Source organism: Prionailurus bengalensis, chromosome A2 (genome assembly GCF_016509475.1).
Source record: "Prionailurus bengalensis isolate Pbe53 chromosome A2, Fcat_Pben_1.1_paternal_pri, whole genome shotgun sequence".
NCBI classification, from domain to species: domain Eukaryota; kingdom Metazoa; phylum Chordata; class Mammalia; order Carnivora; family Felidae; genus Prionailurus; species Prionailurus bengalensis.
The window spans coordinates 154634786-154648915 of record NC_057348.1 but is presented as its reverse complement, the minus strand read 5'-3'; the positions used below and the strand labels follow the sequence as shown (position 1 = coordinate 154648915).

The window sequence follows — 14130 nt, the reverse complement described above, 5'->3', positions numbered from 1 at the left end:
TTTCTAACTAGTAAGATGCATGGGTATTTGAATTATACTTGCACCGTAAAGCTTTACAGCTGCATCTGTCCGCAAAGCCAGCTTTGCCCATTTTATCTCAGCAATGCTGTTTTCTGTCCAGATGGAGCCCTTTCCTCTGATTGTCTGTCTCATTCTTCAGAGGGGTTGACGACCGCTGGGCTGTTCACAGCTCTGCACCCCAGGCCCGAGTCCCTTCTGGAGCCATAGAGTCCTGGAAACAGGACCTTGAGAAACTCTTGGGTGCGGCAACTGTGTGGAGAAGGCACTCTGCATCTGGTTTCACCACCCCTGCCTCTCTTGCTTGAGCTCCGTAAATCCAGTGCAGTCTTCCAGCAAGCCATTCTTTCTCCTTTTCAGAAATTTTTACATAGGGCCTCAGTGATTGTGAGGTCACTCCAGATGTTTGGGATCTTAGACAAGAGCGGTAATCACTACAATAACACTGCTTGCCCGGGGCTTCTGGGTGGCTCGTTTAAGTGCCGACTTCGGCTCAGGTCATGATCTCGAGGTTTGTGAGTTCAAGCCCCACGGCAAGCTCTGTGCTGACAGCTCAGAGCCTGGAGTCTGTTTTGGATTCTGGGTCTCCCTCTCTCTCCGCCCCTCCCCCACTCGCATTCTGTCTCTCTCCCTCTCTCTCTCTGTCTCTCTCAAAAATAAATAAACTTAAAAAAAAAATTAAAAACACTGCTTGCCACTTAGTAATATCACAACCTACACTGTGTGCTATCATGTGGGAACATTACCAATATTAACTCATCCATTCATTCATTTTGTAAATATTGACTACCAAGTGTGTACTAGGCACAGAAAACAAGATAAATTTGGCCTCTGCACCATTCAAGTTGCAGTCTAGAGAAGGGAGGGAGGTTTCTTATTTTAAAATGAAAAAAAAATGGAGCCAAGATTGAAACTGAGGTCCCTCTGACTCGAAAGCCATATTTATTTGCTGTCAATGATGTTTAATAGTACATATGATATTAATGATTATTCTATCATGCACTGTCTTTTTTTTTAAGTTTATTTATTTTTGAGAGAGACAGAGACAGCGTGAGTTGGGGAGGGGCAGAGAGAGAGGGAGAAAGAATCCCAAGGAGGTTCCATGCCACCAGCACAGAGCCAGTGCAGAGCTTGAACTCACAAAACCGTGAGGTCGTGACCTGAGCCATCCAGGCGTCCCTCTCATCCACTGTCTTTAAGCATGAACTAACCTGAATTGTTCCCTCTGAATGCGTGTCTGTCCTGTCTCTTCATCTTGCTTCTAGCACTGTGAGAGTAAGGACTTTCACTTCTGCCTTTTGAACTCTCAGTAAAATGTCAACAAACTGATTCTGCTTTTGCTTCTGACTGATATCTGAATTCATGCTAATGTCTTCAGTGGTGACAGGGCAATTAAAAAATATGTTTCTCTTTTGTAAGCACTCTCTCGTGCGTTCTGATTGTTTATTTAAATCAGGAATTCTGCTTTGATAGCCATATTTAAAATACGAAAATGTGTTTACGTTTGCACAAGTTTCTAATTTATGCTGTGTAACCGTGAACAGCAACACAATTTACGTGCTAATGTCCCAGTGGAGGGAGAAGTCTGCATGTAAATAACTCTTAGTCTTCGAACAGGGAGCTAAATACTAACAGAATGCATGAAATTATCCATCTCTCATTGTGAACCTTAACTGGAGTTTCAGAATTCCTATATTGTCAGAACCACCCATTCAAAAAATGTGCACCATGAAGTTGGTCCACGTGTGCTTGCTAATGATGGCATGTCCAAGGTCACTCCGCTTAGTTATAACCTTTGCTGGTGGAAGAATGTTTTGTATTCAAAAACATAGAGACTCCTATTCTCATTAGACTAGCTTTAAAATGTTTTTCTGCTTTTTTTGGGGGCGCCTGGGTGGCGCAGTCGGTTAAGCATCCAACTTCAGCCAGGTCACGATCTCGCGGTCTGTGAGTTCGAGCCCCGTGTCGGGCTCTGGGCTGATGGCTCAGAGCCTGGAGCCTGTTTCCGATTCTGTGTCTCCCTCTCTCTGCCCCTCCCCCGTTCATGCTCTGTCTCTCTCTGTCCCAAAAATAAATAAACGTTGAAAAAAAAAAATTTTTTTTTTAAAAAAATGTTTTTCTGCTTTTCTTTCAAGATAATTTTTTAATGTTTATTTATTTATTTTTAATGTTTATTTGTTTTTGAAAGAGAGAGAGTGAGCAGGGGAGGGGCAGAGAGAGAGAATCCCAAGCAGGCTCCGCACTGTGAGCACAGAGCCCACTGATGGGGGGCTCAGTCCGTGAACAGTGAGATCATGACTTGAGCCAAAATCGAGTCAGACGCCTAACCGACTGAGCCACGCAGGTGCCCCAACAAAGTGATCTTTTTAAAGTGGTGGCTTCAATGTTTGTGACTTACAACTAGCATATAACATTTATATCTAAGTTTTAGCAAATCTTTATGAGCAGCCAAGAACAATAACCAAGAATGCCTCACCCAGTGTTTGTCTTTCTTGTCCAGGGTCAAGGTGGAAGGTCCAGAGGCTGGGGAAGACCCTCGAAGGCCATTTAGGTCCCCCATTCCTTCCCCAGAGACTGATCAGGATTCACCCCCCACAAGGAGCTCACTGGAAAGTCTCAATAACCTGATGCTAGAGTCAAGAGTGGACTGTTTTCAGCAGAACATGTTCACCTCAAATATGATCATCAGCGACTCAGCTTCAGATCTCAATGCTAAAGAAGCCAGCAAGGCAAGAGGCAAGAGGCAGCTCGGCGGTGTCGAGAACCCATGCCTTTCTGCCCGAGGAGGGGCCCGGCCTAAGCCCCTCAGCATAAAGGACAAGATATCCGAATGGGAAGGGAGAAAAGAGCTGCCCACTCCTGCCCCCGGCAGGAAAGCAGACGGGCAAGAGGATTACCTGACGTCCTGTGTGATGGGGAGAAGCAGTGATGGTGTGAGAGCGTGGGGCACAGAGGCTCAGGATGGAACCAGGCCAGAAGCAGAGAGCAAGGAGGATGAGAGGAATAAAGGGCTTGTGAAAGTCAGGGGACAGGATGCAGAACCGAGGCAAGACCTCAGCCAGCCCACCGAGCAGCCGGCTCCCAGCTTGGGCAGAGGCCGCGAGTCGCGGCCGGGCAAACAGCGCTTGCCGAATGACAGCCTCTCCGTGCTGAGGCAGGTGGAGAAACTCGAGCAAGCTTTGAAGGATGGATCGGCAGGGTTGGATCCCCAGTTACCAGGGACTTGTTATTCCCCACATTGCCTGCCGGACAAGGCCGAGGAGGGGCCCGCCCTTCCTGAGAACCGAGGGGGCTGGCGTGGCTCTGAATTCAGGTCCCACCACTGGGACCTAGAAGCCAGGGAGCTCGCCCCTGAGGCTGCAGAGGAAAGGAAAGGCTCGTGCAGGAGGCCCTGCGACCGGAGCCTGGAGAGTGCGGACAGGGGCTCGGAGGGCCCCCCCGCCAAACCCTTCATCAACCCCCTGCCCAAACCCCGGAGAACGTTCAAACACGACGGAGAAGGGGACAAGGACGGGAACCCAGGCTTCAGGAAGGACAAGAGGCACCTGCCTCCTCTGCCTTCTCTACCTCCCCCTCCGCTGCCCTCCTCTCCCCCGCCCTCCTCTGTGAACAGAAGACTGTGGACCGGAAGACCGAAACCCAGTGCTGACCACAGGTAGGTGACAGGTGGCTGTCTGCTCCAGTAGTTTATGCTGCATCACAACTGCTGTGAGCCTCATTGTTTGTTTTTGTTCAAAAAATTTTTTTAACGTTTATTTTTGAGAGAGACAGAGACAGAATGCGAGTGGGTTAGGGGCAGAGAGAGAGGGAGACACAGAACCAGAAGCAGGCTCCAGGCTCTGAGCTGTCAGCACAGAGCCCGACGCGGGGCTCGAACTCACGAGCTGTGAGATCATGACCTGAGCCAAAGTCGGATGCTCAACCGACTGAGCCACCCAGGTGCCCCTCGTTGTTTGTTTTATTATGCTGATGGATCTTGTAGTTGGTCGAGACCGTTCATGGCTTGAGATAGTTTATTGATTAAACCTGGAGATGTGATAGCTGATGCATGTGTTTTGTGTTCTCTGTCGTCAAAAAAGAGTATTTGCTTTGAAAAATTACCTTTGGATGTGATAAGTCCTTGTCATTCTGACACTAACCAAGGGTTCCACGAAAACTCGTGTTAACCCTGGCAATTAAAATAATTGGTGCCAACAACTCATTCTGCCACCACCGTCCCCAATTCGTGCATGGTGCTTTGAATCTCCACTGGCTCATTTTTTCATGTTTTTTTCCTGGTATGAGCTCTAGAAACATGCAGCTGTGTCTACCTTGGCCCTGTCACAGTCTATGTGACCTTGAACAAGTTATTGAACCTGAAACCTCAGTTTCCTCATTTATACATGCTAAAAGATGCACACACTAAATACGGTAAAACCTTGGATTGCAAGTAACTTGTTCCGCGAGTGTTCCGCAAGACAAGCAAACATTTGTGATAAATCGTAACTTGATAAACGAGTGATATCTTGCAGTACGAGTTGTATGTGATGCTGAATGTCACATGATCACAACTGAGCCAAGGTTCCCTCTCTCTCTGTCTCTCTGTCTCTGTCTCTCTCGCTTGCTCGCTGCAGAATTATGGGTGATCCTCTCCCATGCTTGGATGCTCCGTCTCATGCCACAGCGTTTGGCAGAAATCAGTGATTTTTCTGAAAGCTGGAAGGTGCCCACAACTGGCAGGAGTGTATTTTGTCACTTCAAAGCACAAAGTCCTTTGTTCTTCCATACAAGAGTAAGCCTAGGAATGCTTTGCTTCATTCTAGGTCAGGCTGCCTGCAGATATAGACCCTTTTCTCTGCTGCCTTAATTGCCAGTTACTTTAAATACAGTCTGTGACAAGAGTTTATTAATATGTAGTGTAGTCAACATCCGTTAGTGATAGTGAAAGTCGTCCTACACAATAACCCTCCTCTCTCTTGTCTCCCTCACACCAGCCTCGAAGGTTTTCAAAGGCAAGCGCAGGTTAGTTTGTTTACTTTTCTTTATATTTTGTATTTCCTTTATTATTTTGTATTATGGTACAGTATTGTAACCATTTTTATCTGAATATTTTTGGGTTGTGGAATGAATCCTCTGGAATGGAATAATGAATCCATTATTTCTTAAGGGGAAATTCACTTTGACATACAAATACTTTGGATTACAAGCATGTTTCCGGAACGAATTATGCTCGCAAACCAAGGTTTTACTGTATTTTGTAATGTTAAAATAATACATTAGATAATAAAATGTGAATGCTTGAAGTTAAAATCTGTGCTTTGAAAACCATTTCCTTTCTGCTTGGAGAACTAATGTCTAGTCCATTTTTGTTATGTGCTAACTGGTTTGATACCCACTAATCTGGAAACCAGCTACAGTACAAAACTCAAACCCGTTGTGCCTGCTGTGGTCACCCCTCTTCATCTCTGTGTTTCCCTTGACTCACTGCAGTTGGGCTTTTGCCACTTATCCTGAAACTTCCCTTGACCCAAGGCCACCTGTGACCCCCATCTCACTAAATCCAACAGCCCGTTCCCTGTTCTTTTCTTACATGACATCTCTTGGCATTTGAGGAACGACTTCACTCCCTCCACCTGAAGCACTGTGCTCCCTGGACTTCTAGGTCACTACCTCCCAGGTGGCCCAACTTCACAGTCTCTTGCTCAGTTCTGTTCTCCTCTCTCCCTGAGTGTTGGAATAACACGCCCGACACACCATCGACCGGGATCAGAGCAGCTAGTTCTCCATCTACATCATTCACTTCCTAAATGATCTCATTCAGTCCCATGGCTTTAAATGTCAGTTACCTGCTTGCGATCCCCAGATGTATCTCTCCAGCCCTGACTCCCTCCTCTCGTGAAAGTTTGCACTGTCATCTCCTGCACAGTTCTCCATTTGGTTATCTGACAGTTTGGACTGAATGTGTCTAAACCTAAATCCCAGTCCAGGCCAGATAATTGCCATCTTGTTAAAGGCATCATCCTTCATTGCACTTAGGCCAAAAACCTAGGCGTGATTTGTGATTCGTCTCTTTTTCACACACCCCTCGTCTAATTCATCAGCGAGCTCTTCGGTTCTAGTTTTAAACATTATCTTGAATCTGATTCCATCTGCTCTCTTACTACTTATCTGTTGTCTACCTTCCACCTTAATATATTCCTCCTTAGCAGCCAGAGGAGTTTTCTAGAAATATATTCAGTCATGTCACTCTCCTACTCAGCATGGTCTGTCAGGTAGGATCGTTTTGCTGTAAGAAACATAATTTCTTATGTTCTCTTCCAGTGGAAAAAGTTTGCATATTCGAGGGGGGGGGGATAGATATAAATTACGTCCTTTTAAAAAAGAAATCCTGCTCTATATACTGTTTTTCACATAGGATATCGCGGAGATCTTTCAGTGCTGCCACTTTTTTCTTCACGTTCCTTTTTGAACTGCTACATTCTTTACCTCATGTGGATAAACCATATTTAACCATTCCTCTACTGACAGGTGCTTCAGTTGTTTCCAATTTACATATAATGCTGGGGTGAATAGCATATAGCGTTCGAGAAGACTCTAGGGCCAGAGAACTTACTAGATCTGCTACTTACTAGCTGTGTGACGTTGTGCAAGCTACTAAATTTGTCTTGGCCTCATTTTACTTATTTTGTGACATAGCGATAACTCTAGAAACCACTTCATAGCTTTGTTGTGAAGATTGGATGAATAAATATGTGTAAACATAAATGAAAATAGAACCTGGAATATGGTGAATGCTTAATAAATGTAAGCTGCTGTTATTTTTTTCTGGTTCTATTCTGTTTTTTTTTATATATTTTTTTTTAAATTTTTTTTTTCAACGTTTTTATTTATTTTTGGGACAGAGAGAGACAGAGCATGAACGGGGGAGGGGCAGAGAGAGAGGGAGACACAGAATCGGAAACAGGCTCCAGGCTCTGAGCCATCAGCCCAGAGCCCGACGCGGGGCTCGAACTCCCGGACCGGGAGATCGTGACCTGGCTGAAGTCGGACGCTCAACCGACTGCGCCACCCAGGCGCCCCAGGTTCTATTCTGTTTAATATTTAGAGTAGCTATTTCTGTTTTAGCACCAAACTATTTTAATTATTTTAACCTCGTAATATGTTGAATATCTAGTAGAGCTGACAGAAATTTCTTCTCGTTCCTAGTCATCAGTTGATTCTCTTTGACATACCACGTACACTCTCCTGTCGTACACCAAAAAAAGTGACCAATTGTTCACCTTTGTAATAATTATAACCCCCTTTTTCGTTTCCTTATTATCCTCCTTTTTTCAAAAATATCTTGTGACTGTTCTTGCATGTATTGTTCCAAATGTTCTAGATGTCACTATCAAAATTTCACACACACAACATATGTTAGTTTGTTATTTTTTTAATGTTTATTTATTTTTGAGAGAGAGAGAGAGAGAGACAGCATGTGAGTGGGGGAGGGGCAGAGAGAGAGAAGGAGACACAGAATCCAAGACACGCTCCGGGCTCTGAGCTGTCAGCATAAAGTCCAACACAGGGCTTGAACTCACGGACAGCAAGATCACGACCTGATCCAAAGCCCACCACTTAACCAACTGAGCCGCCCAGGCACCCCTAGTTTATTTTTTTATTTTTTAATGTTTATTCATTTTTGAGCACAGAGCCCGATGCGGGGCTCGAATTCACGAATGTGAGATCATAACCTGAGCCAAAGTTGGACACGTAACCAATTAAGCCACCCAGGCACCCCTGTATGTTATTCTCTTGAAAGACCCCTTCAAGAAATTTTTTACTGTTGCTAATTGTCAGTGGATTCTCTTGGATCTTCTATGTATATAATATCGTCTGCAAAGAATTATCATTTTGCCTTTTCTTTTAAATCTCTGAACTTTTTCTCTGAGTCATACTGGCTAATGCTTTCAGAACAGGGTTAAGTAATAGTGCTGATAGCAGTGGACAGCCCTGTGTCCTCCCTGACTTTCATGGTAATGCTGCTGGTGTTCTGCTCACAGGTACTCTTGTTTGAGGTATGTGTTTATGTAATCAAGGTATTTTCATCTATACTTCCTTTTTTACTAAGAGTTTTAAAGATTAGAATTGGACGTCAGATTTTGTCAAGTTACTTTCAGTAGCTTTATATGATCATATGGTTCCTATCCTCTGACCTACGAGCAATGACTTTATACCCTAATATTGACCCATTCTTACATTTTTGGGATGAACTCCCATTTGGTCCTGGTTTATTACTCTATTTAAGATTTTTGTATCAGTATTCCATAAATGGGACTGGTCTTCACCAGGCTTTAGCGTCATCGGTATGTAGAATCCATAGAAGAATTTAGAGCTTCCGTGTTGATGTTCTGAGAAAGCTCGTACCCATCTCTGGTTCTAAATCCTTTCCCAAACCAGTGCCAAAGCCCAGGTGCGTGAGTGCTCTGGTGACCTCGCTGCTCATGCCCCCAGTGTGTTGTGACAGCAGCTCTTTGTGCCCTTCCTGGGCTGTTCCTCCAAAAAGGCTCCTTCTGTCGGGGCACCTGGGTGGCTCAGTTGGTTAAGCGTCCAACTTTGGCTCAGGTCATGATCTCACAGTTTGTGGGTTCGAGCCCCGTGTCGGGCTCTGTGCTGACAGCTCAGAGCCTGGAGACTGCTTCGGATTCTGTGTCTCCCTTTCTCTCTGCTCCTCCCTTGCACTCTGTCTCTCTCTATCTCTCAAAAAATGAATTAACGTTAAAAAAAAAAAGCCCCCCTCTCCCAGGGGCAGGTCGGTTGGTGCTGGGAAATCAGAGTCTTTCTGCTGTGTCCTCATTGTGCAGACAGATCAACCTGGTGAACAGTTATTCCCATTATCTTTTCTCTCGTAGCTACCATCTGCTCTTTTCAGTGTTCCAGCATTCTCTTTAAAACCAGCTAAAGTTACTTAGTTTCAGTCCAAAGATGAAATTTTTCTTGGCCAGTTTGATTATGGTTGCATCAGCTGTGTTTAAGAATTTTGGCTTTGGATTTTTCCTTTTGTTTAAAATAGTACAATGGGGGTGATTAGGGCAAGATGTTCACTTTCTACTTAAAAAAATAATAAAGTGTGCTCTTTATTGTGGTCCTATCGCTTAAAAAAAAAAGAAGAGGCTCAACTCAGGATTTGGCTGACTTACTGTCCTCTCTGAGGCAGGAGAGCCAAGCCAAGGCTGAAGAAAGAAATGATTAAGGATTTTGAGGTTAGGAGGGTTTAGAATTACATGGCCAGGCTGTGCACTTCAGAGAACGTATTCAGCTTATTTTCATAGGCCGACGGGTCCACTCTTGCAGGAGCCAAACCAGTGGACTGAGATTCTCAGTTTGAGAAAATGCCTTTTTTCTGGACATTCTCTTTTTTTTTCCTCTTCCCTTTCTCCTCTGTTCTGTGTTCTCTCCCCTTCCTCCTTTCTTCATTTCGCTAAAGCCCCAGGAAATTAAATGCAAGGACTTATGCCTTCAATCCTAAAATGGGAAATGAGAAACCCTTAAATGTCAGGAAATTCCAAAGATAAGGTTCCTACAGCAGCATTAACTTGGTTGTGTATGTTCTATGGCGTGCATTGAATAACTCTGGCAGGAATGCCTGAAGGCCTACATTTAACAAGGAAAGTTACTATTTTTTAAGTGTAAGCAGCATCCTGAATTTACATGTATCTGTATACCCAAAATGTTTTAACTGGGATGCAGTTTTTTGGTTTTTGTTTTTTTTAGGGTTTTTTTAAATTTTTATTTGAGAGAGAGAGAGAGAGCATTCACAGGTGAGTGGGGAAGGACAGAGAGAGAGAGGGAGAGAGAGAATCCCAAGCAGGCTCCACGCTGTCAGCGCAGAGCCTGATGCTGGCCTCAAACTCACAAACCATGAGATCATGACCTGAGCAGAGATCATGACCTGAGCAGAAATTAAAAGTCAGACACTTAACTGACTGAGCCACCCAGGTGCCCCTGGCATGCAGGTTTTTAATTTTAGTTTAATTTAATCCTATGATGGAGTTTTTAGATCCTTATGAAGCCAAATAACTATGTTGACCAAAATTTTAACGTTTCAACATTATTTGGCATTGTATAGATAGATTCAGCCTTTTCTTGAGGCTTTAGCATACAATTTGTGGAACTTTTTGAGGACAGGAAGCCTGGGTCATTATATGGCTACCAAATCATATGCCTGCTGTTATTGATTCCATAATTTCCACGTTCGGTAGGACTGATAGGGATCCCCAGAGTGGTCTGGTTGGACAGCAACCCTCAGCTATTACCCAGTGAGTGCTTAATTTCACTTACCAGCCATATTGTGGTCTGTTCCTGTCATGGCTGTTCCAGTCAACATGCCATCCAAGAGGCAGTTGTAACTGCCATGTCTAAAAACTGAGTGCTTAAAATCTTCAAAGGGGCAAATTGTTTGATTAATTTGACAAAGCAAAAGTTACTTTGAAAGCATGAGAGAAGCTTGATTTTGTAAATTCTTTATTTAATGGCAGTTGCATTAGAAAACAGAAATAAGAATAGAGAGGACAGGGGTGCCTGGGTGGCTCAGTCCATTTAGTGTCCAATTTTGGCTCAGGTCATGATCTCACAGTTTGTGAGTTCAAGCCCCCTGTCAGGTTCTGTGCTGACAGCTCAGAGCCTGGAGCCTGCTTCGGGTTGTGCGTCTCCCTCTGTCTTTACCTCTTGCATGCTCACACTCTGTCTCTGCCTCTCTCTCTCGAAAATAAACATTAAAAAAAAATTTTTTTTAAAGAATAGAGAGGAAAGTTGTTATTCTACATTAGAGCAGTGACTGTCAAGTCTTTTTTTTAAATAATTTTTTAAATGTTTATTTTTGAGAGAGAGAGAGCAGGGTAGGGGCAGAGAGATAGCAGGGGGACAGAGGATCAACAGTGAACCCAGTGTAGGGCTCGAACCCTTGAACCACGAGATCATGACCTGAGCCAAAGTCGGATGCTTAACTGATTGAGCCATGCAGGCGCCCCTATAGCTTTTTTTTTTTTTTTTTAAAAAGAGAAAGCATGAGTGTTTGAGCAGGCGGAAGGACAGAGGGAGAGGGAGTGCCAAGCAGGCTCCATGAACCAGCACAGAGCCCAACATAGGGCTCGATCCCGGGACCATGAGATCATGACCTGAGCTATAATGAAGAGTTAGATGCTCAACCAGCTGAGCCACCCCGGTGCCCCATGTCATGTCTTATTTCCCACTGGAGGTGGAAATGATTGGACGTTAGACATAATGGTGGATAAAGATGGGTTTTCTACTGGCATTTCTGTTTTGGATTTAGGATAGAGATAAGCATAAGCCCACCATGAGTAGCAGTAGCACTTGATGGGGGAGGTGTGAGCCCAGCTAACATAAGCATTCCCCCACTTAGCCCCACTCTCATCTCCTGATGGCACACACGCCCTTCCCAAGAGCTGGTGGGACCTGGGAAAGACCTGTGTGTGGTCACTGGACATGGAGACAAGAAGAGAATCTGTGGCAGCTCAAGGAGCCTGCTTCAGATTCTGTGTCTCCCTCTCTCACTGCCCCTCCCCTGCTTGTGCTCTCCCTCTGTCTCTCAAAAATAAATAAATGTTTAAAAAAATTTAAATATTCCCTCATGTATTCAACCAGCAAACATTTAATCCTGCACCTGTGTAGTATTAGAACATAACAGTGAACAAAATGAACTGAGACCCTGGCCTCGTGGACCTTACGTACTAGTAAGAGAAGCACACAACTCTGCAGTTATGTAACTATAACCATACTCAGTGCCGCGAGGAAGCCCATGGCGCTACGGGAATGTTCAGCAGGGTTATCTAGCCTGACATGGAAACAGGGCCAGATTGGGGAGGATGTGGCACTCGGACTGAGACCTGAGATTCCCATGTGGAAAAGGGGTGTTCAGTTTGAGAAACAGGTGAATGTCCCAGAGGAAGAAAGACTAGTATGTTGGAGGCCCTGAAAGGCAGTGGTGTGGCCAGAGAGATCAGGAAGGGTGTGAGCCGAGGCCTCCAGGTCCTCTGGAGCCTGGTCCAGAAGAGTCCTGGAGACCAGGGAAGTGTTCTGGCCTATCACTTACTAGGAATGGGAAACTTTCCTTAAAAACTCACATTTTTGGGGCGCCTGGGTGGCGCAGTCGGTTAAGCGTCCGACTTCAGCCAGGTCACGATCTCGCGGTCCGGGAGTTCGAGCCCCGCGTCAGGCTCTGGGCTGATGGCTCGGAGCCTGGGGCCTGTTTCCGATTCTGTGACTCCCTCTCTCTCTGCCCCTCCCCCGTTCATGCTCTGTCTCTCTCTGTCCCAAAAATAAATAAACGTTGAAAAAAATATATATTAAAAAAAAAAACTCACATTTTTTATTTTATTTTATTTTTTTAAATTTTTTTTCAACGTTTATTTATTTTTGGGACAGAGAGAGACAGAGCATGAATGGGGGAGGGGCAGAGAGAGAGGGAGACACAGAATCGGAAACAGGCCCCAGGCTCCGAGCCATCAGCCCAGAGCCTGACGCGGGGCTCGAACTCCCGGACCGTGAGATCGTGACCTGGCTGAAGTCGGACGCTTAACCGACTGCGCCACCCAGGCGCCCCAGAACTCACATTTTTTAAGAAGGGAGAGACCCAACCGGATTTTCATTTGTGAAAAGCTCACCTGGACAGCAGACAGGGTGGGTAACTGTGGGGTGGGAGGGGGTATGTGGTGGGATGGGGTAAGCCCAGGGTACAGCTGCTGGGGGACTGAGAAAAGCAGTGAATACTAGGAATGCTTGGCCGGTGGAACTCTTGTTAATTGGTCAGATATAGGTGCTAAAGGAGAAGGGGGTTTGGACGGGACTCCCAGGTTTAAGGCATAAACATTTGGACAAAGGGTGATGGCCTATGCTGAGGAGCACTGGAGGAGGAACTGGTCTTCACTGGGGTGCGGGGGGAATAGGAGGGTGAGTTCAACTTTGGATTTATTAATTTTTTAAAGCGTTTATTTATTTTTGAGAGACAGAGCATGAGCAGGGGAGGGGCAGAGAGAGAGACAGACACAGAACCTGAAGCAGGCTCCAGGCTCTGAGCTGTCAGCACAGAGCCCAACACGGGGCTCGAACCCACAAACCCTGAGATCATGACCTGAGCCGAAGTCAGATGCTTAACTGACTGAGCCACCCAGGTGCCCCTTGGATTTAGATTCCCACGGGTCATTCAAATGGAGATGTGGGATGAGCTCTTAACTTAGTATTTCATTTACAAAAATACAGAAAAGTCACAGGTAACCTTCAAAATACTACTTGAAATCACAGTGTTTTGCACTGGTTGTCAAAACTGGGATATTACATATGTTGTGACCCACTTCAGGAAACGTCAGTGGACCAGTTAAATCATCCCAGCATCTCTAAAACTAAGAAGTATCTCAATCACATGATAATTTGAAGGCCCAGGAAGCAAACTCAGGCTGGGAGGAGGTGTACCCCTTCACCAGGCTGTGGGCTCCCCAAAGGCAGGGACTTCTTGCCTTTGCTTCACCAGCTAGCTGTGAGCTCAGCTCGACCCCCAGAAGGTGCACATTAAACATATGGGCTGAATGTGGGACGAATGTGGAAGTGTTTAAGTAAGAAAGAAGCCAGTTTGGATGTGGTTATCATTAGCCTTTTGAAATTTCCTTTTTCTCAAAGTTAATATGTAAATAAAGGTTTTAAAACGTTTTGTGACCACAGCTTTCCTCCTGCGTTGACTTAACTTCCATGCTCTGCTTAGTGCCTGTGCTGTGGAGAGCACCAGACACGGACCAGACTTCCTGGCTTCTGACCCTGGCTCCACCTCTTTCTCCCAGTGTGACCTTGAGCAATTTATCTGAGCTCTGTCTGTTTCCTTTTTTTTTTTATTATTATTTTAGTTTATTCATTTATTTTGAGAGAGAGAGAGAGAAAGTGTGCACGCACCAGTGGGGGAGGGGCAGAGAGAGAGAATCCCAAGCAGGCTCTGTACTGCCAGTGCAGAGCCCAATGTGGGGCTGGAACTCACGAACCCCAAGATCATGACCTGAGCCAAAGTCCCACGCTTAACAGACTGAGCCACCCAGGCACCCCGGTCTCTGTTTCCTCGTATATATAATATGTTTAATGATAGTAATTCTT

General features: G+C 45.2%; 1 protein-coding gene across 3 annotated transcripts in view; it reads left to right on the top strand.

Annotated features, from left to right (window-relative positions):
- Window positions 1-14130, top strand: part of DENND2A (DENN domain containing 2A) — a 105144-nt gene that overhangs the window by 29041 nt on the left and 61973 nt on the right. For all 3 annotated transcript variants that reach the window (XM_043589716.1, XM_043589715.1, XM_043589714.1), the window contains exon 3: window positions 2519-3673. In XM_043589716.1, coding sequence (XP_043445651.1) covers window positions 2519-3673 — 1155 coding nt within the window. The remainder of the gene's footprint in view (window positions 1-2518; window positions 3674-14130) is intronic.